Consider the following 27,258-nt stretch of genomic DNA (forward strand, 5'->3'; position numbering starts at 1 on the left):
ACTGCGCCACTCAGGCGCCCCTCAGATGCCCCTCAAAGCAATCTTTTTTTTTTTTTTTAATTCATGAGAGTCAGAGAGAGAGAGAGAGGCAGAGGCAGAGAGAGAAGCAGGCTCCCCGCCTAGCAGGGAGCCCGATGTGGGACTCGATCCCAGAACCCTGGGATCATGACCTGAGCCGAAGGCAGACACTTAACCATCTGAGCCACCCAGGCACCCCTCCCTCAAAGCAATCTTGAAAGAAAAACAAAGCTGGAGGCATCACAATTCCAGATTTCAAGTTATACTACAAAGCTGTAGTAATCAAAACACTATGGCACTGGCACAAAAACAGACATATAGATCAATGGAACAGAATAGAAGCCCAGAAATAAACCCATGATTATACAGTGAATTAATCTTTGACAAAGGAGGCAAGAATATGCAACGGGAAAAAGTCTCTTCAACAAATGGTGTTGGTAAAACTGGACAGCAATGTGCAAAAGAATGAAACTGGACCACTTTCTTACACCATACACAAAAATAAATTCAAAATGGATTAAAGACCCAAATGTGAGACCTGAAACCATAAAAATCCTAGAAGACACCACAGGCAGTAACCTCTTTGACATGGGCCATAACAACTTCCTTTTAGATATGTCTCCTGAGGCAAGGGAAACAAAAGCAAAAATAAACTACTGGGACTACCTCAAGATAAAAAGTTTCTGCAGAGTAAAGGAAACAATCAACAAAACTAAAAGACAACCTACTGAATGGTAGAAGATGTCTGCAAATGACTTAGCCACTAAAGGGTTAGTATCCAAAATACAAAAAAAAAAAAAAAAAAAAAAAAAAAACTTACAAAACTCAACACCCAAAAAACAAATAATCCAATTAAAAAATGGGCATAAGATATGACAGACATTTCTCCAAAGAAGATATCCAGATGGCCAACAGACACATGAAAAGATGCTCAACATCACTGATCATCTGGGAAATACAAAGCAAAACTACAATTGAGATATTACTTCACACCTGTCAGAATGGCTAAAACAACAACACAAGAAACAACAAGTGTTGACAAGAATATGGGAAAAAAAGAACCCTCTTGCACTGTTGGTAGGAATGCAAGCTGATGCAGCCACTATGGAAAACAAGAGAGATTCCTCAAAAAATTAAAAACAGAACTACCCTATGATCCAGTAATCGCACTACTAGATAGTTACCCAAAAAATACCAAAACATTAAGTCAAAGGGATACATGCACCCCCATGTTTACAGCAGCTGTATCAATAGCCAAATTATGGAAGCAGCCCAAGTACCCATGGATAAATGAATGGATAAAGAAGATGTGGTGTAGGGGCACCTGGCTGGCTCAGTCAGAAGAGCATGAGATTCTTAATCTCAAGGTTACCAGTTCAAGACCCACATTGGGCATGGAGCCTACTCATTAAAAAAAAAAAAAAAAAAAAAAAGTAGTGTATCTATATAATGGAATATTATTCAGCCATAAAAAAAGAACGAAATCGGGCGCCTGGGTGGCTCAGTCGGTTAAGCGGCTGCCTTCGGCTCAGGTCATGATCCTGGAGTCCCGGGATCGAGTCCCACATCGGGCTCCCTGCTCGGCGGGGAGTCTGCTTCTCCCTCTGACCCTCCTCCCTCTCGGGCTCTCTGTCTCTCATTCTCTCTCACAAATAAATAAATAAAATCTTTAAAAAAAAAAAAAGAACGAAATCTTGCCATTTACAACCACACGGATGGAGCTAGAGAGTATAACGCTAAGCAAAACACAAGTCAGAGAAACACAAGTATTATATGATTTCAATCCTGTGTGGAATTTAAGAAACAAAACAAATGAACAAAGGAAAAAAAGAGACAAACCAAAAAACAGACTCTTAACTACAGAGAACAAACAGATGGCTGCCAGAGGGGAAGTGGGTAGGGGGATGGGTGAAATATGTGAAGGGGATTAAGAGTACACTTACATGATGAGCACTGAGTAATATATAGAATTGTTGAATCACTACACTGTACACCTGAAACTAATATAACACTGTTAACTATATTGGAATTAGAAAAAAGAACAGGTTTAATATTTCTAAACAACTTCTAAAGGAGTCTCAGGCCTCTCATAAGGATACATCCTTAGACAGATCTTAGGAAGGAATTCCATAACCCCAAGACCAAGTTAAATAGATCTTCCTGAGGAAGGAATTCCGTGACCTCCATAGCACATTACATCCTCCTTGCTCCCATGGGACATGGGAGCTTCCATGGGAGCTACCATGACAAAACTCACCACTCTACTGTTGGTACTTAATTATTGCCTTTCATGGAAAGGCAGCCAGTTCCAAGGAACCAAATTCGCCATATTTACCCACGTGCCCCCAGTCCCAGGTAAGTGCTACCTGGCACTTAACCAGATTCTTCATCTGAACCACAGAACACAGAAAATGGTTTGAATGACTATTTTCTCAATTCTCCCAAGACTGGTACGTAATTTATACCATTTGGGATGCACAGGAGAGAAGTTAGTGGAACCCCAATTGAGAAAATCTGTCCAATTAGACAGTCAATGTAAGTGTACTGGATGAATATCCTGAACATAGGCTAAAATATGTACAGGGACCGGATAGGTGGTAACTCTGAGGCCGATGACATGATGGTGGTAACAACCACCTTTATTTTTAATATGTGCCAGGAATGTTCTAGGTGCTTTACATATATCTCACTTAATCCTCACCATGACCATAAATATCACAATTTTACAGGTGAAGAACCTGAGGTTCAGAGCAATGAAGCTGCGGGCCCAAATCAGTGATGGAGCTGGACTTGATTCTAGGAGGCTGCCTTTCAAGCCCCATACTCAAAACTGCTAATGGGCAAAGCTGGAGTGCGGCAAAATGCAAAGTCCATTTCCCCTCTCAAGGGGCAGCCATTCTTCAGCTCCAGTTAGTGCAGCACATGCCTGGTGTCGCCAGAGAGTCTAGTTTTTCAAGAAAGCTGGACATCCAGATTTTTATCTCCACTTTGTATTAGAAAATAATTCAGAAACTTTCAAACATAGTTTGGGCCAAGGAAAACACATCTACAGGCAGGATGAATACGTGAATTGTAAATGTGTGATCTCTAATGGCCCCTATCTTTCTGTAGAAATACACACGCCAAAAATGCATAATCTGAATCTCCTCATAAGGAAATATCAGACAAACAGGAATACTGGGATAGCTTACAAAACAAACAGCCTGTACTCATCACAAATGTCAACAATGCCTTACTCATCCCAAATATCAATGTCATGAAAGAAAGCATGAGGAACCAAATTAAGGAGACCAGATTAAAGGAGGTTAAAAGAAACCAGACACATGACAATTACAGATGATGTGTGGTCCTGGAATAGAACCTGGGCCAGGAAAAAAAAAAAAAAGTATAAAAGGTATTACTAGAACAATTAGCAAAATTTACATATGGACTTTGGAATAATATTTTATCAATGTTAACTCTTCTGAATGTGACAATTCACTATGTTTCTATATAACAAAGTGTCCTTGTTCTTAGGAGATAAATGCTGAAGTGTTCAGGGGTAAAGAGGATTGAGGTCTCCAACTTGCTCTGTAATGGTTCATTAAAAAAAATAACAGGGACACCTGGATGGCTCAGTCGGTTAAGTGTCTGCCTCTGGCTCAGGTCATGATCATGATCCCAGGGCCTTGGGATCCAGCCCCACGTTGGGCTCCCTGCTCAGCGGGGAGCCTGCTTCTCCCTTTCCCTCTCTCTCTGCCGCTCCTCTGGCTCCTGCTCGCTCACTCTCTAATAAATAAATAAAACCTTTAAAAATAATAATAATAATAATAATGGTTCATGTGTATATATAGGGAGAGAGAAAGCAAAAAAGCAAATGTGGCAAGACGTTAACAAGTTGTGAATCTGCATGATAGGACTGTGAGAGCTCTCTGTTCTGCTCTTGCAGCTCTTCTATGAATTTTGAATTATTTTAAAATAACAAATTATGTTACCTGTGAAAAACAAAAGCATGGGGGCAACCCTGGATCAGTAGAGGGCCCCTTGGACAACCAAACTCATTCCAAGCCGAGTCTACTGTGTCCCTGGCACAGGGGCCAAACCTCATCACGATGGATCCTCACAGCAACCCGCACAAGAAGCCATGCTTGACTCCATTTTCTGGCTGGAAAAACTGAAGCACGGGGTGCCAACCCTCCATCCCAGCAGCAAGGAAATTTTAAAGGCCGTGGTTCCAACTGAGACTACCAAATACTGATTGGGACCATGCCACTGTATGCCTTACAAGAAAAATTCATTTTAAAAATGCATGAATATACTTTGGTGCATTCTTAGGCTTTAACACAGATTAAATAAACGTTATCTGGAAAACTAGATAACATTTAGTCCAGCCTTTGCATTCACCCTCCAGACTCGGACACTGTATAAAAGTCTACAGCATAAGCAATCACAAGAAGAAAACACAATCTAAGTTATTTCAAAGAGAAAAGAAAACCAAAAGTAATATTACCCATTATGGGGATGATCGAGTTTAATTTAAAAAGCAAACAAGAAACCTTTGTGACCTTGGGACAGGTAACGATTTCATAGATATAACACAAAATGCATTAATGATAAAAAGCAATATCAATAAATTAGACCTTTATCAAAATTAAGTACTTTCGCTCCTCAAAAAACCATTTAGTGAACTAAAAGACTGGAAAACTATGTTCACAGTACATACCGTCAACAAAGAACTTACATTTAGAAAATATAAACAACTCATAACACTTAGTATTAAGAAGACAACTGAACCCAAAAAATGGGCAGAAGATCTGAACAGCCACCTCACAAAAACAAATATATACATGGTCAATAAACACATGACAAACTCAGCATCATTACACGTTAGGGAAATGAAAATCAAAGCCACAATGAGGGGCAGCTGGATGGCTCAGTCAGTTAAGCATCTGTCTTCGGCTCAGGTCATGATCCCAGAGTCCTGGGATAGAATCGAGTGTCTGACTCTCTGCTCAGTGGGAAGCCTGCTTCTCCTTCTGTCCCCACCCCCTCCCCACTCATGCTCTCTTTCACAAGCTCTATCTCAAATAAATAAAATCTTTTTTAAAAAATTTAAAAAGCCACAATGAGATACACCTTACACCGACTAAGATGGCTATAACAAAGGACAGTAACAGGAAGTGACAAGTATGTGGAGAAACTGGAACCCTCAAGCATTGCTGGTGGAAACATAAAATGGTGCACCCGCATTGGAAAACAATGTCTTAGTCCATTCGGGCTGCTATAACAAAATACCACAAACAGGGTGGCTTATAAACAGGAGAAATTTATTGCTCATAGTTCTGGAGGCTGGAAGTCCAAGATTTTGGTACCAGCATGGTCGGGTTAAAGTGAGGACTCTCTTCAGGGTTGCAGACTCCAAACTTCTGGCTGTGTCCTCACATGGCAGAAGGGATGAGGAGCTCTCTCAGGCCTCTTTCATAAAGGCACTAATCTCATTCCTAGTCACCTCATCACCTCCAGAAGTCCCTACCTCTAATACCATTACCTTGGGGATTAGGATTTCAACATAAAAATTTTGGGAGGCCTCAAACATTCAGACCAAAACAAACAGTACAGCAGTTTCTCAAAACGTTAAATACAGATTTACCATGTGACCATCAATTCCACTCCTAGGCCTCTACCCGAAAGAAAGGAAAATATGTGCCTGTACAAAAAGTAGAATATGAATGTTCATAGCAGCATTTTTCATAATAGCCAAAAAGCATAAACAACCCAAATATTATCCATCAACTGGTGAATGGATTAAATAAAATGCAGTATATTCATACACTGGAATACTATACTATTTAGTAATAAACAAGAACAAAGTATTGATACATGCTACAACATGGATGAACCTCGAAACATTATGCTGGGTGAAAGAAACCAAACACAAAAGACCACATACTGTCTGACTCCATTTACATGAAACCTCCAGAAAAGGCAACTTTGAGAAAAGAGAATTGATTAGTGGATACCTAGGAATAGGAGGTGGGAATGGAGAATAAACTACAAATGAATACATCTTCTTTGGGAGATGATGGAAATGTTCTAAAATGCAATTATGGTGATTACTGCACAACTCTCTAAACATTCTACAAATCACTGAATTGTACACTTAAAAGAGGTGAGTTTTATAGTACATAAGATATACCTCAAAAACTTTTTAAAAAAGATACTCAAACTCATTAGTTGTCACTGAAATGCAAATTAAAGCCACCATGAGCTACCAGTACACAGCCACTAGAATGGCTAAAATTTTAAAGACTGACAATACTAAGTATCGGTGAGGACATGGAACAACTGGAATTCTCGTACACAGCTGATGAAGATATAAAATGGTGTACTGGGTGTGAATAACATTCCCCAAAATATGTCCAAACTTAATCCACAGTTGTTGTAAATGTGATCTTATTTGGAAAAAAAGGGTCTTTGTAGGTGTAATTAAACTGAGGATTTTGAGATTAAGATCATCCTGGATTTAGGGCAGGCCCTAAATATAACGACCGTGTCTTTACTAGAGAAAGGAGAGGGAGATTTCACACACACACACACACACACAAAAAAAAAAAAAAAAAAAAAACACTGAGAAGGTGGCCATGGGAACACAGAAGCCAACTGAAGTTATGCTGCCCAAACCAAGAAATACCAGGGGTCATCAGAAGCTAAAAGAGGCAAGGAAGGATTCTCTCCTAGAGCCTTCAGAAGAACCAGGACCTGTGAAAACCCCGCATCCAGACTTACCTTTAGAACTAAGACAGAACTGGGGCGCCTGGGTGGCTCAGTCGTTAAGCATCTGCCTTCGGCTCAGGTCATGATCCCAAGGTCCTGGGATCGAGCCCTGCACTGGGCTTCCTGCTCTGCGGGAAGCCTGCTTCTCCCTGTCCCACTCCCACTGCTTGTGTTCCCTCTCTCGCTGTGTGTGTCTCTCTCGCTCACATAAATAAATAAAATCTTTAAAAAAAAAAAAAGAACTAAGAATAAATTTCTGTTGTTTTAAGACATCAAGGTCGTGGAAACTTGTTCCAGCAGCCCTAAAAAACTAATGAAAATGTCAGAATCACTTTGGCAGTTTCTTGTAAAGCTAAACAAAGAACTGAGCAATTGGAATCCTGAGTGTTTATCCAAGAGAAACAAAGACAAAGACTTATACATGAATGGTCATAGCAGCTTTTTTACATAACAGCCCCAAACCAGAAACAATCCAAATGTTCTTCAGCAACAGGTGAATGAATAAACAATACATGTAGTTCCACACAGTAGACTATCACTCAGTAATAAAAAGGAATGAACTACTGATACACAGGACACCATGAATGAATCTCAAAAATCTCAAAAATGCTGAGTGAAAGTAGACAGGCTCAACAGTACATACAGTTTGTTTCTATTTATATGAAATCCTAGAAAATACAGACTCATCTACAGTGACAGAAAACATCATTGATGATTGCTTGGGAGCCAAAGTGGGGGGGACACTGACTACAAATCAAGAGGAAATTTCTAGAAGGGACTGAAAGGTTCTCTATGTCAACTATGATGGTGGTGTCGCAGGTGTATACACCTGTCAAAACTCGTCAATTGTACACTATAAATGGGTGCAAATTATTGTACATGAATTATACCTCAATGAAGTTGATTAGAAAATAAAGTCATGAGTAACTGACCATTTTCTACTTAAAATTTAAAACTTAATTGCCTATACTTTGTTCTAACCAATAATATGTTCATAAGTAAATTTCAAATAAATATCAAAGGAATTCTTTACACCAGAAGACAACTTGCTCTGTCAATTCAACATGTTTCACACCTTGAAAATGGAAAAAAGCTTTGAGTCAGAAGACCTGGTTCTGAGCCCTAGTTCCACACTTGCCTTGGGCAAGTCATGATTTCCTCACGCCTCAGTTTCCACATCCATAAAAGGTGGATGACAGGTCACTATCACACAGGCAAAGGGTAAGGTTTCAGTAGAGTAAAAGCTCCTTTGTCCAGAGATTCTATCTTAGCTTAAGTCATAATCCCAGTGTCTAGTAAATAATAGATGCTCAATAAATTTTCACAGGTCTTTACATAAATGTAAAGCTAAAAGGTGAGAAAGACATCATATACAACGCCATTGGGTGACATTGACCTCTTTCTCTGCACTGCTGTAGACTAATGCAGAAGGATCCTCCCCCCTCTAAATCCATCTTTAGTATACTGTCTATTTCACAGGCAGACTCTAGCAAGAAAACTTCAGGCCCCTGGCGAAACCCTGTTACAACTCAGGTCATTATAGGACAGATTTTATATTTTTTTAAAGATTTTATTTATCTAATAAATAAGAGCAAGAGAAATCACATAGGGAGAGGGAGAAGCAGACTCGCCACTGAGCAGAGAGCCCGATGCGAGGATCAATCCCAGGACCCCAAGATCATGACCTGAGTCGAAGGCAGACACTTAACCAACTGAGCCCACCCAGGCGCTCCCAGACTTTATATTTTAAATCCATAGAAGTATTGCCCTAAGACAAACTCACTTGTAGGATTCTAAATTCTACAAGAGCAAGAATTGTGTGTTTTAGTTACCATTGGTCCTCACTTCTAATATTTGCCTAACATAGAGTAGGCAACATAACAGCATGTGTAAAGGCTATGTAACCAGATAAAGCAGGAAAGAGGGCCTTTCAAGAAGGCCAAAGTGGCTGATGGGTAGAGAGCAGGGAGAGTGTCAGGTCCCATGAGGCTGTAGAAATAAGTAGGGTCCAAACCACGCAAGACATTGTAGGCCACGTGAAGTTTTCTCTTTCTCCTAAGGGCAACAGAACGTCATGGAAGATTTTTAAACAGGTGGTTGGCAGAGGAGGGAGGAAGGAAAGGGACATGATTCGATTTGCGCTTCGAAAATACCACTCTCCATAGTGTGCAAAAGAGACTGGTTGTGTGGAAGGAGACAAGGGAGTTTTTAGGGAGTAGAGTAAGTGTAGACCAGCAAGGAGACTCTTGCAACATCCATTAAAGAGATAATGGTAGCTTGGTCCAAGGTGGTGGAGATAGAAAAAGTGGACCGGTTACCGACATATGTAAACAAACCAACAGGGCTTGATTTGGGGAGTGAGAGAAAGGAAAACACTCAATTCTTCTGAACCTTAAGTCTTCATATGTAAAACAGGACTATTGGTACTCCATCTGCATAATATCTATCTCGCAATCTGCTATGGTAAGAACATGAAATAATATAAATTTTACGAACTTAACGCAGATCCTGACATGTAATAAAAGCTAAAAAAAAAAAAAAAAAAAAAAGAAGAAGTCGCTGTAGATGTTTATTACTGCCATCCATGGAATGGCAACTACCAGAAGCTAAACCCCAAAGGTGGAAAACAGGATTGTAGTTAGATTCATATCCGCTGTGCTGAAGACAACAGGCAGCCACTGAAGACAACTGTTCCAAATAAACACCTCTGACCGCACAGATACTTCATCTGAACCAATCTCAGTCCTCGGAAACCATTACTGAAGAGAAAGAACAACTGTTACGATCACGGTCATCCCGGTAAACTGAGGCACCAGCGTAGCTCCAAATTTGACCAAGGCATGAGGCGCAGAAGCAGGAAAAGGAAATGGGTGTCGTGATTCTCATTGGTGAGCAGATCCAACAGGACTAGGCCTGCATCCCGACCAGCATGAATGTATGTATATCCCCCAATGTCTCTGGTTCCCTTACTGACAAGGCCCTGTCATCCCTCGGCTTAAGACCCTGCGTCCGCTCGCCATGCAACCAAGCCCTTCCGGTTCCCGGCCCCTAGCTACAAGTGCACGAAGGATCCCAGACTCCCGAGAGGCCGACATACCTTAGCTTCGCGCTCTCGTTCCTCGGCGGTCGGGGTCCGCTTCATGCTGCCGCTACAACTGCCTTCGCCACTGCTAGCCGCGTAGATCCCTCTCCCTGGACCCCGCCTCCTGCTTGTAGTTCTCTCGGCGACCTGCTCCCGCCCGGCGCCATTCTCCGTCCGAGCCACGAGAACTACCATTCCCAGGATGCAAGGCGGAGGCGCTCGAGAGCGCCTCGGGGTTTGGGGCTCGAGAATTTCCCAGGGCCGACAGCTCCTCTGCGAGCGGGCGGGCTAGGGCTGGAGCAAAACTACATTTCCCAGGAGGCAACGGAGCCTGCCATGTTTTTCCCGTGCTCCTCTCGGCCAGCCGCCCAACACGCCGTCGGCGCTATAGCAACCGTAGCTAGCTGCGGGGAGAGAGTGGCGGTGAGTACTCCGGGGGAGTCGAGGGGGACGGAGGTGGCCCACCCTCTACCTGCAGCACGGGTCGGGCTCCTGGGGTCTGCTCTGCGCCCTAGAGAAGGCATTAGAGTTCTGCTCGCGTGAAAAGCAGCCCAGCACGAGACCACATCCTCAGGCCCGAATCACAGCCCGCGCATTATCCCCACGCCCAGCACCGGTTTGAAATTTTATATATATCTCAGCCATAAACCCTAGCTGTTGAGAGTTGATGCTAATTGCCGTGCCTATCCAAGTCCTTCAAGCAGAAGGGCACATAAACACAGTTCTTTCATTAGCCCTGGGTTAAGGGTTGGTTGGTAGACCCTTAAGACTCCTGAATGGCCTATTGTTTGCTTAATTATTTATAATTATGTGTTTAGCGTCTGATTACCCCCATAGCTTATTAACTACATAAAGGCAGGGATTCTGTTTACCATTTTAGTCTCAATGCCAGGTATTCATTTAATCATTAAGTAAATATTAATCTCGGTGCCCACCTTGCCCCAGACACTCTTCCCTACCGCTGTGAATAGGGCTGATACCCATCTGGAGATGCTTATACTTTTTTAGTGGAGACAGACTAGTAATGAGCTAGTAAACAAATAAGATAATTTTAGCTAGAGATGATTGCTACAATGGAAATAAACAGTGAAGAATTTGGGAGGAAGAGTACTCTGACAGAAGGTGATCAGGGAAGGCATCTCTGAGGAAGTGACATTTGAGCTGAGCCCCAACGAATGAGGAGCCAGCTAATGCAAAGGCTTTGAGCAAGACAAGAGTACCGTGGATTTGAGGAACCTAAAGGAGGAATGTTGAGTGGAGCATGGTGAGCAAGGAGGGATAACATTAGATGGTGTTGAAGAGGTGTGACAGCACTTTGCAGGGTTTGTCAGTCTCGGCGCTGTTAACATTTGGAGCCGGACAATTCTTTGTTGTGGTTCCTGTGCACTGTAGGATGTTTAACATCATCTCTGGCCTCTAGATGCCAGTAACACTGCCCTCCACCCTCCCAATCATGACGATCAAAAATATGACCAAACGACCACTTCTTAGATGTGTGACGTTGGGCAAATTACCTAAGCTGTGTCTTGGTTTTGTTCATTTGTAAAGAAGGAATCATTTGAGTAACAACCTCACAGGGATATTGTGAGATATTTGATTAATTCGTATTATCGGAGCACTTAGAAGAGCGCCTGGCACATTTTAGTAAGCATTCAGTAAATGTTAATACCACCACCACCATCATCATTGTTATAAAAGTTACCATAACTCTACCATGGCAGAGTTAATCGTTTTCACAAGTGTCCTATGTTTAAACTGCTTGATAATTTGGTTCCTAAAACTGATCTTTCCTGTACAAATGTTTCCAAAAGAAGTAGGAAGTGATCCCTCAGGTGTATGTCTGTTCATTGTTTATGCCACAGCTAAATGCAGTTGACCTTTGACGAGTTATAATAAAGGTTATGAACCCTTTCCCTAAAGATATTGCATATACACATATGCATACAAGATCTGATAAACCATCTCTTGGGTCTACAGACCCTAAAGCTCCATGGGTTCCATTCATTCAGCAACTATTTAGCGAATGCCTGCTATGTGCCAAGCTCTGTGTTGGCCTCTGAGAATACCGTGCAGAGATGCACAAGACAAATAAGCTGGATATTCTCTTGGACTTTACATTCTAGGCCCAACATTCTAGAGATTGCGTACCTCTGCCTTAGGGCATCTTCATTTGGCTTTTGGGGTGGTTTGAAATGAAAATATAAAATCTTTTTTTTTCCACATACTAGACATTGCATGGACCGTTTATAATAACCTCATACAAAACTGAGTTACTGTGGTGCATCTCTGAAGAATAGGAACTGTAAAGATGCCAGAATTAACTGGACAGCTTGTATGTTGAGGTAGGAAGCCCTGGGACTAGGCCTCATGGCAACAAAGAAAGGACAGAACAAAGACAAACTCCGCTGGTGAATTTATGAAACATCTTTGACAAAACCTGGACCGACCGCTCACTTGTACACCAAGCTAAAAATTAATATTCAAGTAATATTGACGTCCCAGGCAAATGTGCTAACTGCTTTTAATTTGCCATCTCACCCTTGGAATAACTCTGTGAGATAGCTGTTATTTTCTCCATTTTTAAAGTTAAAGAACTGTGGCAACTGGCTGGCTCAGTTTTCAGTAGAGCATGTGACTTTTGATCTCGTGTTGGGGGTAGAGTTTACTTAAAAATACATATATAGGGGCACCTGGGTGGCTCAGTCGGTTAAGCATCGCCTTTGGCTCAGGTCATGATCCCAGGGTCCTGGGATCGAGTCCCGCATCAGGCTCCCTGCTGAGCAGGGAGCCTGCTTCCCCCTCTACCTGCCATTCCCCCTGCTTGTGCTCCCTCTCTCTCTCTGACAAATAAATAAAATGTTTATATATATGTATATAAAACAAAGTAAAATGACTTTTAAAAAAATATAATAAAATTAAATTAAGGAACTGAAACTCAGCGAGATTCGGTGACTCGACCAGCTACTAAATAATAGAACAACCATTTGAATCAAGTTTTCTGACTAGATTTTTTCCAAGTTACCTGCTTACTTTTGGGAGCAGAGAAGGGGCTGGGGGACGGAGAGGAAGTATTTCTTAAATTTGGGGGAATTGGTTTTGTTCAGATCAAGAAATAAAAAGAGAGAAGGAAGAATGATATTCTTACCTCATTTCCTAAGCAAACTATAGGAAATATACTGGTGAAAGGAACACTAATTGAATGTAGTATTGCTTTTAAAATAGAAGCTTTCACATGTATCATTTGATCTCACTGATATGAGGAATTCTTAATCGCAGGAAACAAACTGAGTGTTGCTGGAGTGGGGGGTGGGGTGGGAGGGATGGGGTGACTGGGTGATAGACACTGGCAAGGGTATGTGCTCTGGTAAGCGCTGTGAATTGTGCAAGACTGTTGAATCTCAGATCTGTACCTCTGAAACAAATAATGCAATATATGTTAAGAAAAAAAAAGAAGAAGAAGAAGAAGAAGGTAGCGGGAGGGGAAGAATGAAGCGGGGGAAATCAGAGGGGTAGACGAACCATGAGAGACGATGGACTCTGAAAAACAAACAGGGTTCTAGAGGGGAGGGGGGTGGGAGGATGGGTTAGCCTGGTGGTGGGTATTGAGGAGGGCATGTTCTGCATGGAGCACTGGGTGTTACGCACAAACAATGAATCATGGAACACTACATCTAAAACTAATGATGTAATGTAGGGGATTAGCATAAGAATAAAAAAAAATAGAAGCTTTCACCTTCTTCAAGCAGCACATCTGGACAATGGATGTCCGTTAAAGTCATAATGCTTTATTCATTTTATTTGGTTCATTCCATTGCATAGTTAATGTTATACTTTGGAAAGATCTTACTTGAATTTTCTTTTTCTCCACAGATAGGCCATGTCTCGTCCCACTGATGAGACGGCAGGAGACCTGCCTGTGAAAGATATAGGTCTAAACCTCTCTGGAATGGGAGGATTACAAGGTATGGCCAGCTGTTATTTATTATCGTTATGAACTTTGATCAGTAACTTCTTTTCTTTTAATTTAAAATATTTCTGATATCCTTACAAACGAAGCCATTTAAGTAACTATATAGCTCTTGATTGGACTAAACAGGAACATGGAGAGTTTAGAACAACATATGGTATTTTACTGCATGCATCAATTATCAACAGCTCATAGAAAATGTAAAATCCCCCTCTGTTCTGATAAAGAATTGTTATAAATCATCTTTTTAAAATTCCACACATCAGTAGAAACTACACAGAGAGTATCAAGCCTCCAAACTGAATTGCCTGGTTTAAATCACATTCACCATTAAAATGTTTCTTTATGTTTAAATTTTATATGGGGGGAAATGCCATATTTAAAAAATTTTGCCTTTCAAGTAGAGTATCTCAAAATGGTTTGTTTATCCAAGTGATACTGACTTTGTTTTATCAAATTACTATACATTAAAGGTTTCCTTTATCCTTTTATCACTTAGTGGTTGCCCTAGAGCTAAAAAGTCACTTTCAAATTGAGAATGAAAAACACAGCTTTGAGGAACAATTCAGAGTGTAGAGCTGTGTTTTTGTTTGTTGTTTGGTGTCAGCTCTGCTGTCATGCTACTGCATTTGTCATTGAGACTGCTGTGATATCAAATATATTCCACTAAGGTGTCTTCATACCCCTGTTAATTAGAACAATTCGAGTGGCCACCTTGAACTACCACAGAAAGGCGGTCAGTGCATTGTTCATTGAAAAAGATAAATTTGACTATACAGGTTTTGTTTTTGAAAGTAAAAAGTATGTTCAAGCTTTGCTTTAGATCTTTGGTGGAGTACCAGGTATTCGAATGCAAATAAATGTCAATTGTGCAAAGCTGTTTATTGGAATTTGCTACCTTAAGTTCAATTCTTGTCCTCAGTAACCCGCCATAGGGGCTTTAACCTTTGTCCATTTGTTTTTTGTTTCTTTTGGATGATTAATGCAAATTAGCCAGTGATATGGAAAATACCAAATTTAAGCATATGTAAAAAATTATATATACATGTTAAAAGGCATAAAAGTTCTTTAAAAATACATAAGATAGAGCGCCTGGGTGGCTCAGTCGTTAAGTGTCTGCCTTCGGCTCAGGTCATGATCCCAGGGTCCTGAGTCCCATATCGGGCTCCCTGCTTGCCGGGAAGCCTGCTTCTCCCTCTCCCACTCCCCCTGCTTGTGTTCCTGCTCTCGCTCTGTCAAATAAATCTTAAAAAAAAAAAAAAAAAAAACGTAAGATAGCTTATAAATGATTTTTGAAGGTTTGTTGTTTGTACTTGCAAATTACAGTTTATTTTCTAGAACCCAAAACCCATACATAGCTCTGAAAAATATGCTATGTTCACCAAATTATAACTCTTGCCTCTGTAAAAAAAAAAAAAAAAAATACTTTTAGATAATCTTTTGTTTTTTTCAACATTGAGCATATAAGTTGAAAAGTCTTATTGAATCAGGGTTCCATCTTACATTCTTAAGGAATGGTTATCTAAATACCATTTTGAATGGATACTGCTATTGTTCAAATCCTTAATATTACATGTAAACTTTTAATAGCAAAGATTATTATTCTTCCCTCTGATTGGTGATGTAAACAACACTGTAACATTTTCTAAAACAATCTTAATAGTGGGTCACAAAGGAAAAAAGATGAGTGGGTCAGAGATTATATTAATATCAACAGTTATCATTTTAAGAGACTATTTTAAGTAATCCCACTATTAATTACCTTGGCATTTTTACAGAAACTTCAACAACACGGACAATGAAGTCTCGCCAGGCAGTGTCACGTATCAGTCGTGAGGAACTGGAAGACAGATTTTTGCGTTTGCATGATGAGAACATTTTGCTTAAACAGCATGCCCGCAAGCAAGAGGATAAAATTAAAAGGTTATGATAAAAAGCTTTTAGCTTTTTCTCCTGACTGTGAAGTTTGGAGGATATGCTTTTTTATAAAATTAATTGAAAACTCCACCTGGAATCTTTCTTGGAACAAGGCAGGTTGTAAATAAATACAATTTTTAAAAATGGAAGATCTTAAAAACTAGAATAATAAACCAAAAAGATGATGAGTGTTTATTATGTCTGAAGTTGCTATTTGAAAGAAAGAGCTAATAGCTAAGAGTGCCACAAGTATATCATATCTATAAATAACTTATGGTTTAATATTTATAGTTTAATCAAATGACCAAAGCATCTGTTTTTTAAATGCCTTGGTTTAAAATGAAAGTTTGAAAAAGTAATTAGCTATTCTAATTTGTTAGAATGCATGTTCCCTTAAGATTTGGGGTTTACTAATGTGAACATCACTTCAATAGTTGGAACATGTTTAACTTTGCTTGGATGAGTCTAGAATCTCTATTTAAAAGAGTCTCTACTGTTTCTGAAGAAACGTTGTCACTTGATTTGTGTGCAAAAAATTTTTGCTGGGATAACTTCTTAAGAGTAGATATTCTTTCATACCTTCTTGTTCAAGAAACACTTTGACTATCTTATGAATGTGTGGCATTAAAAACAAAAAAGCACATTCCTATTTGTAAGCTTCAACAGGCCTGTATTCATATTCATGTTCTAGGTAAAATGAAAAGGTGAGACAGCTATGGAAGAAAGAAGATGGGGGAGGGGGGAGGATTCTGCTTAGAATGCATCCTAAAGGGGTGATTCTAGTTCAGGTTCTACTCTGTGGACTTTATTTTAATGACCCACTGACCTACTGTGTATGGCGCTTTTACTTTGAGTTCATTTTTGAGTCATGGTAATGTCTTTTTTCAAGACATGTGACTCACTTGCCTGATTCCTTTTCTGACCAGTAACACACACATGTCCTATCGGAATGAGGAATGTACTCTATGACCACTGAACAATTTTTTTTCCTTTGTAAGCCTAATTGGTCAGTAAAATAATTGAATTCACAACCTTGACCTCATTAGCAATTTGTCCTAGCCAGAAAATATAAAACAACCTAATAATGAGCCATGTAGTTTAATGAAAAAAAGGACTCGGCTAGGAGTCCAGCTGTATGCATGTGTTCTATTATTTCTCTGCCACTGGCCTATGGTATTATGTTCAAGCCATTTAACCTCCTGCGATGTTATTTTACTTAGCCCTGAGAGCAGTGATCCAATGACCACTGTGACCCAAAGCTCTAAAATCCTCCTGAATTTCACACCACGGACATTACCTAGAGGCACATGTAGAACTGCTCTTTTTTTTCTTTTTTTTTAATTTTTAAGTAATCGTCACACCCAACATGGGGTTTCAAACTTACAACCCCAAGATCAAGAGTCGCATGCTCTACCAACTGAGCCAGCCAGATGCCCCAGAACTGCTTTTAAATTTATCCTTAAGATGTAATTAGTATCACATTAGCATAAATGTAGATTTGATAAACCAACTTTTTAAGTAAGTACTCAAACTTTACCAGATCACATACAATGCGTTAATACCACCAAATAAGCACATCAAACAAATGAAAATTACTGCTTTTACTGGACAAACATGTAATCTTGTTTCCTGACAAAAAGTTGACTTGAACATCCTTGAAGGAATTTAAAACCACTCTACTGATGTACTTTTCTTTCCTTAAAAATTTGGGTCATTTATTATTCTCCTTATGTTGTCTTTTTTTTTTATATTATACCTGTGTCTTTTGAATGTGATCTCTATCCCGTGATAGTCTCTCTGAAACAAAAGATTCAGATATTTAGGTTGACATCTCAGTTAGATAGCAACGATATTTCTATGGCTAAACCATCGGGCGGGGCAAAGGATCCTAAACTCATTAAAGGGCTAGATAGAATGTGTGGCTCTGCTGGGCTTATGATACCTGCCCAAATTTCCCAATGATATATCATCCTCTGGATTCGGTGGAAAAGGAACTAATCCATTGATTATTTTACTAGGGTGTTTGTGGTACTCTTGGATCTTGGTTTTTATTATCCTGTATCCCTTATAAAGCATGTTTAATGGATTTGCTTCAAGGGAAAGAGAAAACAATCTTAACTGATTATGTTATGCATAGCTCTCCCTGATGCCACATGCTGTAGGCCGAGTAGCCAGAAGTGTAGATAGACATGTATTACTACTGCTTTTACAGAGGACTCTGCTTAGGGCAAAAAAAGGTTGTTCTATGACATCCCAAAGCTATTAAGCATTTTTTTATTTCACTTTTGTTCTCTTAAGTAAAAGCTTCTGTCCATAACCATGCTAAAATAAAGCAAACCCCGTTTAAAGAAAAATGAAGTGAGTTTTTATTTTCAATCTCCGTCTGGCTCTTTATAAAAATAGATTCACTGTAAACTAGAATCAGCTATTGAAGATGTGCGACCAATTTTGTAAAGTCTTGAACTTGTGTCTCTCATCAAAGCCACCTTTTCTTTCTTGTCCTGCCAAGATTTTTCCATTCACTGTCAGGCATGTTTTCCGTACATGTATATTACATCACCCCCATGTGCCCTTTCTGTCTTTTGTTCTGTCTAACCAGTTTTTATCAAAACTTAAAAGAATGAAAGGTATAAACTCCTAAGATATCAAAAGCACAACTTCTCTCTAAATTTAAAGGTAGCATTAAAGTAATACTTTCTGCATCTAAGTATTTTCTACCATTAAACATGAATGTTTCTTGGGCACTAAGCAACATTTAGTGGCACATTTCGGTTTCTCTGAATTTTTCGCTGGGCTTTTTATCTGTGTGTACCTATGCATCCTAACATTTTTTTATTCGTAACGTGTCTTAATCTTAGAGAACCTGAAAACAGTTCACCTGAAACATATCACCTAAATGCTGCATAGTCTTAACACACTTTCCAAAAGTTGTAACTTACTGTGGCTCACATCTATAACCCACCACATCCACAATCTGTAGCTGCATTTAAGTGCATACAGCATTCCTACATAAGGTCATGCGTTAAAAATTGCATTTGGGGAACATATGGAGTAAATATGTGTCCTCTCTTTACTAACCTTAAATGATAAGCCTTAGGAAACTGTTATTTGTCAGTGCTATAAAGCAGATTGTTGCCCAGTGGTTTCAATTATCATCAAAGGATTCTTCACAGGCAGTAATAGTTACATCAAAACCTGAAATTTATTATTCAGGTTCTGCACTGAAGTCCTCACAGTGATTATGTTCCTTTCAACAGAATGCATTTTATGCTGACTTCTCACATTCCTTTTCATCTTTTTATTATTTCCCTAGAATGGCCACCAAGTTAATACGGCTAGTTAATGACAAGAAAAGATATGAGCAGGTTGGTGGCGGCCCCAAGCGGCTGGGACGAGATGTGGAAATGGAAGAAATGATGGAGCAGCTGCAAGAGAAAGTTCATGAGCTTGAAAGACAGAATGAAGTCCTCAAAAACAGACTCATTTCAGCCAAACAGCAACTTCAAATCCAGGGTTACAGGCAAACCCCATACAATTATGTGCAATCTCGTGTTAACACTGGGCGTAGAAAAGTGCATGAAAATGCAGGCGTACAAGAATGCCCCAGGAAAGGTAAAATAAGCTTATATTAAATCCTAAATGTAAGTCTTTTAGTAGGCTGTTTTAACATGCATGCACACACACAGTATTTCTGTATTTCTCAGGTTTTTAAGTACCTTTAGAAATAGGAAAATAGTTTTATGACTTGCGTTTTGATAAAATGCTAATATTAACATGAAAATATTTGTTGAGTAAAACACTGAACATAATTTTTTATCCTGATATGAGAGACGTGTGTGAAACCATATAAAATAGGAGTTTAGTTTGAGTTGGTTTTCTGTATTGCAGACGGAAATCACATTGACTCAGGCAAATGGGGAAACCAGCTAGTTTGCTTATTTATGATCACACTTTCTGTTTTGAATGATCACAATTAACTTCTTTGTCAAAAGACCTCTTTGAAAATTTGCAGAATTGTTTAAATCTCTCATCGTATGGAGGTAGCATGACAATGCAGCGTGCACGTAACAAGGGTTTAAAAAATTGTGTTCTTGCTCCTCTACTTACTATCTGGTGACCTTGGACAAGTCATCTAATCATTCTGAACTTGTTCCTTCCATGTAAAATAAAAGGATTTATGCAAGTGACCATAAAGGTCTCCTCCATCTCCAAAAATGATCATAGGTCAATCACTTTCCTCATTTTGAGAATGAATCACCTAAAACCTACCCACACAAAGCAGTTCAGTTGCATAGATGAAACTTAATGTAGGAAGAACCTAAATATTTCTAATAAAAATTCCCAACTCTCCCCACCCATGGACAAACTTTATTTACAATGAGGTGAAAAGTCAATAAATATTTTAAGTAACATTTTTTAAATTTCAACTACTAGGGAAGGAATTAAATTTGTAGCTGCAATTGATCTTCATTTGGAACATGCTTCACATAAAGACCAAACATTTTGAGGGACACAAAAAATCGTGTAAAACTTTCAATCCATCGAGGAGGACAAAAAATGCCATATAAACAGAAAAGGAGAAAATTTTCTTCTGTTTTTTTCTCCAAGCCAAAATATGGATACTATCTCTTCCCTAGGCAGAGTTCCCTTGAACTCAGTAAGGCCTCCATATAGGCAGGAGGCAGCTGCACAATGAAAGGGCTCAGCTACACCTAGCTTGTGAGACTGGCAGTGGACTTTGATATAACCAAAGCAGTCATAGCACATTATAAGTTAAGAAATACACTGTGCTGCTGATTAACTTTCTACTTGGAAGAGAGCACTTGACCTCTCAGAGCCTTATTTTTCCCATCTGTAAAATGGAGTTATAACACCAGATGAGAAAAAAGGTCAAAAGATGGCAACTCCATGGTAGTGTATTTTACCTTTCAAAAGTCAGTTACCCTCTCTCAACCTTAGTTTGGTCATCTGTCAAGGCAAGATGATCTCTAAGGTCTGTAAGGTCTTTGATACTAAATAAAGATGCAATGCCCAAATTGTAGATTAACGTGGCAAACTAATCTACTGCTATGAATTGCTGTTTAAATAGAAGAGTCTGGTGGAAGTTTCCTCCTATAGGGAAAAGAAAAAAGGAGCCACAGAGCAGCACAGTCTTTAAAATGTGACTAGAAAGTTCAAATTTCTCCTTGTGGTTATACACTCTTAGTAATTCAGACCTTTTTCGCTGCTTGGTACAGAGTCCAAGATGTAGAAGCTGCACAAAGCACTCGATAGTGATGAATGTTTTCTCAACCATTATCTTTCTGAGTAAACTTGAGACACCATCATCAGGGTTGATACCTTAGTAATCTTAATAGCCTCTTCAAGACCACCTTTGAGCCTGGGACTTGCGCCATACTTGTCAGAAGTATCACAGGGTAGCGTGGCTAGGTGAGAACACTCACTAGATTCTCCCTGGCTAAGGCAGCCTTGCCCCCAAGCTGCTGTACACATATTCCATTTTTCTATATGTGCCTGGTCAAGAGAAGGAATGGAAAGTGCTGGTTTAAGGTGTGATCATTGTAATATAGAAACAATCCTTATTGTGAAGAACCAGTAGAACAAAGATTCCTATAAGCTGTGTATGCTTTAAAATGTAACCATTGGCAAACCACTGGTACACAATAGTTTTAAGATTATTTTAAGGATGGAGCACCTGGGTGGCTCAGTCATTAAGCGTCTGCCTTCGGCTCAGGTCATGGTCCCAGGGTCCTGGGATCGAGCCCCACATCGGGCTCCCTGCTCGGCGGGAGGCCTGCTTCTCCCTCTCCCACTACCCCTGCTTATGTTCCCTCTCGCTCTCTCTCTCTCTCTCTCTCTGTGAAATAAATAAATAAATAAATAGATAGATAGATAATAAATAAATAAAATCTTAAAAAAATGAGACTATTTTAAGGATAAGTAGATTTTTAAATTTTTCTAGTGATGTTTAGTTTTTCCATGATTTATGTAGGAAAAGCTTAACAATTAGCATTATTGCCAGAATTGGCAAATTTTAACACAGTAAACTATTTTAATGGTTTTAGGCAGAGCCTTTTCTGGTCTTTAGTCTGGACTACAACAATAGATGTTGAAAATTTTGGAAATAGCAAGTAATAGTTCCATTCTAATTAAAAATAAACTTTCTTAAAAGAATGAATTTTATCTGTACCTTATATCTGAGACTATGTTCCATTAAAAATCTGAATTATTTGTCATAATTTTATCTACCTTAAGCTCTAGTAATTTATTTTGTAAGTGTAAGTCATATAACTAAAATTATGTCTCATTTTTAACAATGGGACTAGACTTGTAAAAATGTATCTATTTTTACAAGAAAAATACTTCAAGGGCAGCAGCAAAATGTTTTATTTGAAGGAATCTCACTGGTGATCCCTTTTTGAATTATCTCTGTTTAAATATGGATTTTCTTATTGAGATGGAATAAATGAAAGTACAGGAAACATTTTGACTTACACGTATCTGTGAGTCACACAAATGAAGACAGGGTTCAATATATAAGGTCAAGGACTGTGAATAACTACTGAAAAATTTTTTTAAAAATCTATATCAAAAATACTAAAAAAAGTCAAGATTTTGAAATCTTTTTCCTTCATACTTTAGCTTCTATTGTAAAGCCCTGACCTTGGTTCTTTCAGAAATGAATTTAGTTGTTCTAAGTTGAATCAAAATATTTCTAGTAATTTGGTTTCCATGGTAGAGTTTGTTTAATTTGCAACACCTGCTGCTGTGTACATTTAATGCCAATGGTGGTCCCTTTGGCAATGGGTTTCTGATTCTCTGTACTATAGAGCACATCTCTCAGTACTGAAGAAATGTTCTTACATTGCAAATTTCTTCATGATAGCAAATCAGGAGCCCTTCTTTCCCAACTTCACTTTTATAATCTTGCTGATTGACTTCTAGGTATTAGATTCCAAGATGTCGATGTAGCGGAAACTCTACAACCCATGCTTACAAAATATGGCAACAGTTTACTTGAAGAAGCCAGAGGAGAAATAAGAAATTTGTATGTATTCTTTTTGTGGTCATTTTAGAACTTTGTTTATTGATCATGTCTTTTTTGATCCCTCCCTTTCCTTTATTTTAAACACAATTGGTTTATGTACAAATAATTTGCTCCACTAAATACATCTAGATCTGTGGGGTAAGAACAGATATTATATAACATGTTTCCAATAAAATGAGGAAAATGAACAACTTAACCAACTACATCAGTGGAGGGGTTTATAGAATAGTCCTCTATATTATAATTTTCTCCCCAAAGGAATGGCATAAAGCCCAGTCATTTAGAATAGTATAAGCTTTAGGGGCAACATATCCATTCTCAGAAAAATTACAGGTAATTTTTTTTTAGATACTGAATTAATTAGCCGTTTTGCGGTTAAAAAAAAAACTGGAGGGAGTGGCTTAAAAGTTTGGAGTTATCAAATACATATGGATTTCAGATTTTGTTTCACTGTGATTCTATGGTACTGCATTCTTCATCATACTATGGTTTCAAAAAAGTTACTTCTGCCACATTTAGCTTACTTTCCCAGTTAATCAAAGCCTCATGGTTTCAGTGTCTGTGAGTCACACAAATGAAGATAAGGTTCCACCTTTCCTACAGGCCTTCACCTGGATCATCAAAAAGTAACAATTCTGAATGAGGAAAGAAAACATGAAATAACATCACACTTTAGACAGTTGCTTAAGAATAATATGGGCTTCAAATTACTTCTTTTGAATATTTTAAATACCAGTTACAGCAATGACTAGCCTGCAAAGGAATAAAAGCAAAAGACTAAATCTAATCTTGTTACCTGCTAATCAGCTGAAAAAACAGGGTTCATAGGAGTTTCCTGAGGCTTATTACACTGGGATGCTGCCAAACATGGTAGAGTTAAACAAATACATGCAAAAAAAAAAACAAACACTGTTATATTTTGCAAATTCTTGCTCTCTCTCTCTCTGAAGTGTTAAATTGAGTGATCTAGGCAGATGTACGTAGGAAAGAACAAAAGCGTGTAAATTATCTGAAGATGTGCAGATTGTGGAGCACGTAGTAGGTAACCAATAAATACTGAATTGAATTGAATTGAACCGAAGTCCAAGTTATCGTCTAGGACATTATTGTATAAAAAGCAGTATTTTGAATTATTCCACATGCACTTCTAAATCGTCCCATTTAGTCTACTATTCACTATATGCAGAGGCACTTGAGCTAAAATTTTTAGCTTGCTCTTTATTATGAAGAACTTTCTTTTTACTGATCTTGAATATTGCAGGTTTTTCCTCAAACTACAAATTCTTGTAAAGGTTCTTTATTTCAGAGAAAATGTTATTCAGTCACAGAGAGGCCAGATTGAAGAGTTAGAGCACTTGGCTGAGATCCTGAAAACTCAGTTGAGGAGAAAAGAAAATGAAATTGAGTTATCTCTTCTTCAGCTTCGAGAACAGCAGGCTACAGATCAAAGGTATGTTAAAACAGAAATATCACTTTGATAAGGTCAAAATTAGTTTAAAATACTTTATCATGTGCCATAGAAGGATAAGTCTAGTCTATTTTAAAAATCATGTTTTCACTTAACATTCTTCATATAAGCCTACTCTAGACCTACTAACTGCTCTCAACAGCTCGAGTGGAAGGGCATTTTTCCCTAGCCTACTCTGCCTCATCTTGTTTCCCCCACTCATTTGTCCATTTGTTGCACTTACCATAACTGTAGGAAGTTCTGATGCCATTTGGTTGCACCTACCAAGGGAAATATGTGTGACAAGGACCCTGCTGTTGACACATCTTGTGAATAAGTCCAGCCTCATATAATTTTTTTCAAAGTTAAAAAAATTCCATAACATGGTACCAGTTTTTTTAGTCCCAAAAAGATGTTTGTTACCTCTCCTAACATTCAAAATTTGCTTCAAATTCCATTGATTATTGTGGAGTCCAGTGGGCCCCTTCAGCAGTCTCCTTGCTGCCTCTTCATTTTGGATATTTTATAATGTACTCTATTTTCTTTCCCAGCCTCCTCTGTCATTTTTGGTTCCTAATACCTTTCCTCTGTTTTGTACTTCCACACTGTGTTTCCAACAAGATTTTATCTTCTTACCATATTCTTCCTTGAGTCGTTCTCCCCTTCCTTCCTTTTTTCTTTCCCTTTGTTTCCTTTTCTTGCCTTTCTGTTTGTTTTCTTGGACCAAGGATACCCAGAAGTAGAGGGAGTGGTGCATTAAATTGCCAGGTACCCAGCACTTAGCTTAAACAATCTGTAACATGTGCCCAATCTTGTTTCACCTGTCCCTTCACCTTTATTTTCTTCAGTTAATTAACCCCAGCCAGATAAGATGTCATCTCTCCTAGGAAAAGTCCAGTATATATCCCTGATCGGCAGTTTTTTTAAACATAACACCATGCCGTTATCGCACGTGAAAAAATTAACGGCAATTCCTTGATACCCTCTAACAAGCAGTCTATATTCAAACTTCCTGAGCGTGTCTTCCCCTGTTTGTTTGAAGTGGAATTCAAATGAGGTCTACACATTGCATTTGACATCTCTTATGTCTCTTATTTCTCTCTTAATGTTTTTTAAACCAGACCTCGATCCTCTATTTGTTTTTCCCCTCTCCAGTGTATATGATCTAATGCTTATGTGGCTAGGTTCTCATTTAGAAAAACCAATATGATTTTCTGGTTTCTCCTTTTGGATTCAGAGTTTAATCCTCCTTTAACAAACTAACCTGCCATGGTAATATTTGAAAAAACTAGGAAAAGATGCATCGTATGAGACTTATTTTTAAAACAATAAAGTGGGCTGAAAATATATGAGGCTTTATATTTCAAAGATTCAAATTATTAGTATTTGATTAATATTATCTCTGATAATATATAAAGTTAAATTACATAATAAAATTCTGTATATTTAGTGATATTTATATGCCCTTCTAAGGGCAGGGCAAAAGAAACATGAGTATTTTTGAGAATTATATTAGGTGATACAATTTGAACCCTGGCTTTGAACCAGCTTGAATACCTAGGAGTTATCTCTGTTCCCCTAGGTAGAAGAACTGACTAGACTTGGTCTTCTTGGAAAACCAAGACATGATTCTTTATGAGGAACAGTGATAAAAGACCAGACCCCAACACTGAATGTGATCTTAATAAATTGCTAACAGCCATATTTAAGATATTATCTAAATATAAAAATTCTATGCTTAGACCAAGCCCAAGCTTAGAGCCCACCCCTATCACCTTTACTCAACAGCTGAGTACTAGGTTATCAGAGACTACTTCCTCTGTTATATTTCTTGAATTCCCAAAGAGTAAGATGGACACTGTGTTGGCCATTGCCTCTTCCAAAGGGATATGATCGTCTGGAACTGAAGTGTTCAGTGTTCATTAAAAGACAGATCCAAAAGTCCTTCAATCCAGGACTAGAACAGCAGAAGAAATGGAGTGATAGACAGGTATGCATGGTTTCTCCTATAAATATTGTCAGCAAGAGACACCAACATACACACCTAGACGAGTTCACCTTAAAAACTAAACTAAGGCCCTCCTTAGGGAGCTATATTACTCACTTGATAGCAGTCTCTTTTGTCACATCAGGAATTAGAAGTAAGACAAAATGAGTCTGATAGGTAAAGGAACTTTTGTTGCAGAGGCCAAAGAAATAAGCCAATTTGTATCCTACCTCACTGATTTTATAATAATTGAAAACCACATTATTTGCTTAGAAAGGAAAGGTACCTTTAGTAAATAGCACATTGTTCCTTGAAATACAGTTGTTGAAAACTGAAGAAATGACTTCCAATAAAGGTCTTTAAGTCTTTTTTTTCTTGTATGTTTACAGATAGCTCAAAATTTTATGTGTAACAACAATTTTTTGAGACTAATGGAAAACTGTTGAAAAAAAGGTCGGGGAGAATATAAAACTTGGTATAATTTACTGTAAAGAAAAATCACAAAATGGAAAACATATTTAAACTTCTCTTTCACGGATACATTATTTCAAATTTGAAATTCTAGAAGTCTGATCAGGATGTTGGCCTCCTTGTTCTCAAACATGAACCTAACGTAGTCGTAATCTTCAGAGTGCGGTGCTTGATATTTATGGCAAAGAGCCTTTTCATAGAATATTACAGAAACTCTTCATAGTATGTGTTTAATAGACCAGTTTGGTTTGGCATCAACTTGACATAAACTTTTGGTTATCCAAAGCCCTTAATTGCTTTGAAGTAAAAGCCCAGTGCTGTTCTTTTTTATTAAAATCATGTTTTTTCCTGTTATTGTGGTCTATTTTGGAAGACTGAGTTGTGATTTTTGCATATGTTCTACATAATGCCTCATTAGCAAAAAATCTTGTATCATTTACAAGTAGCCTGAATGTCTGTGTTGTTTTGAACAAAAATCCATATTAAAATTTAAACAATATAAAAATGCACATTTTCTGCTTATTAAAAAGGCCGTCTTAAATTAAATGCAAAGCAGTAACCAGTGAAC

General features: G+C 38.5%; 2 protein-coding genes across 11 annotated transcripts in view; one reads left to right on the forward strand and one right to left on the reverse strand.

The window, feature by feature from the left end:
• FTO (FTO alpha-ketoglutarate dependent dioxygenase) overlaps positions 1 to 10,024 on the reverse strand; it is a 415,205-nt gene extending 405,181 nt beyond the window's left edge. For 4 of the 6 annotated variants that reach the window (XM_064580797.1, XM_064580796.1, XM_045891108.3 and 1 more), the window contains exon 1: positions 9,869 to 10,024. In XM_064580797.1, the coding sequence (XP_064436867.1) occupies positions 9,869 to 9,913 (45 nt within the window). In that variant the 5' untranslated portion in view covers positions 9,914 to 10,024. The remainder of the gene's footprint in view (positions 1 to 9,868) is intronic. The other 2 variants (XM_054511328.2, XM_045891109.3) reach the window with 1 other exon arrangement.
• A 181-nt stretch (positions 10,025 to 10,205) lies between these two features.
• The window catches only part of RPGRIP1L (RPGRIP1 like), a 101,584-nt gene continuing 84,531 nt past the window's right edge, over positions 10,206 to 27,258 (forward strand). For 4 of the 5 annotated variants that reach the window (XR_010408317.1, XM_064581930.1, XM_064581931.1 and 1 more), the window contains exons 1-6: positions 10,206 to 10,276; positions 13,724 to 13,815; positions 15,599 to 15,743; positions 19,051 to 19,349; positions 22,683 to 22,785; positions 24,092 to 24,235. Coding sequence is in view for 4 of the 5 variants with exons in the window: in XM_064581930.1 (XP_064438000.1) it covers positions 13,731 to 13,815; positions 15,599 to 15,743; positions 19,051 to 19,349; positions 22,683 to 22,785; positions 24,092 to 24,235 (776 nt within the window). In the remaining variant the exon portion in view is untranslated. Of the gene's footprint in view, positions 10,277 to 11,937; positions 12,196 to 13,723; positions 13,816 to 15,598; positions 15,744 to 19,050; positions 19,350 to 22,682; positions 22,786 to 24,091; positions 24,236 to 27,258 lie in introns of those variants that run through there. The other variant, XM_045891111.3, reaches the window with a different exon arrangement.

Source organism: Mirounga angustirostris, unplaced genomic scaffold (assembly GCF_029215605.1).
Source record: "Mirounga angustirostris isolate CCGP_5_RB_7025 unplaced genomic scaffold, mMirAng1.0.hap1 SCAF_16, whole genome shotgun sequence".
NCBI classification, from domain to species: Eukaryota; Metazoa; Chordata; class Mammalia; order Carnivora; family Phocidae; genus Mirounga; species Mirounga angustirostris.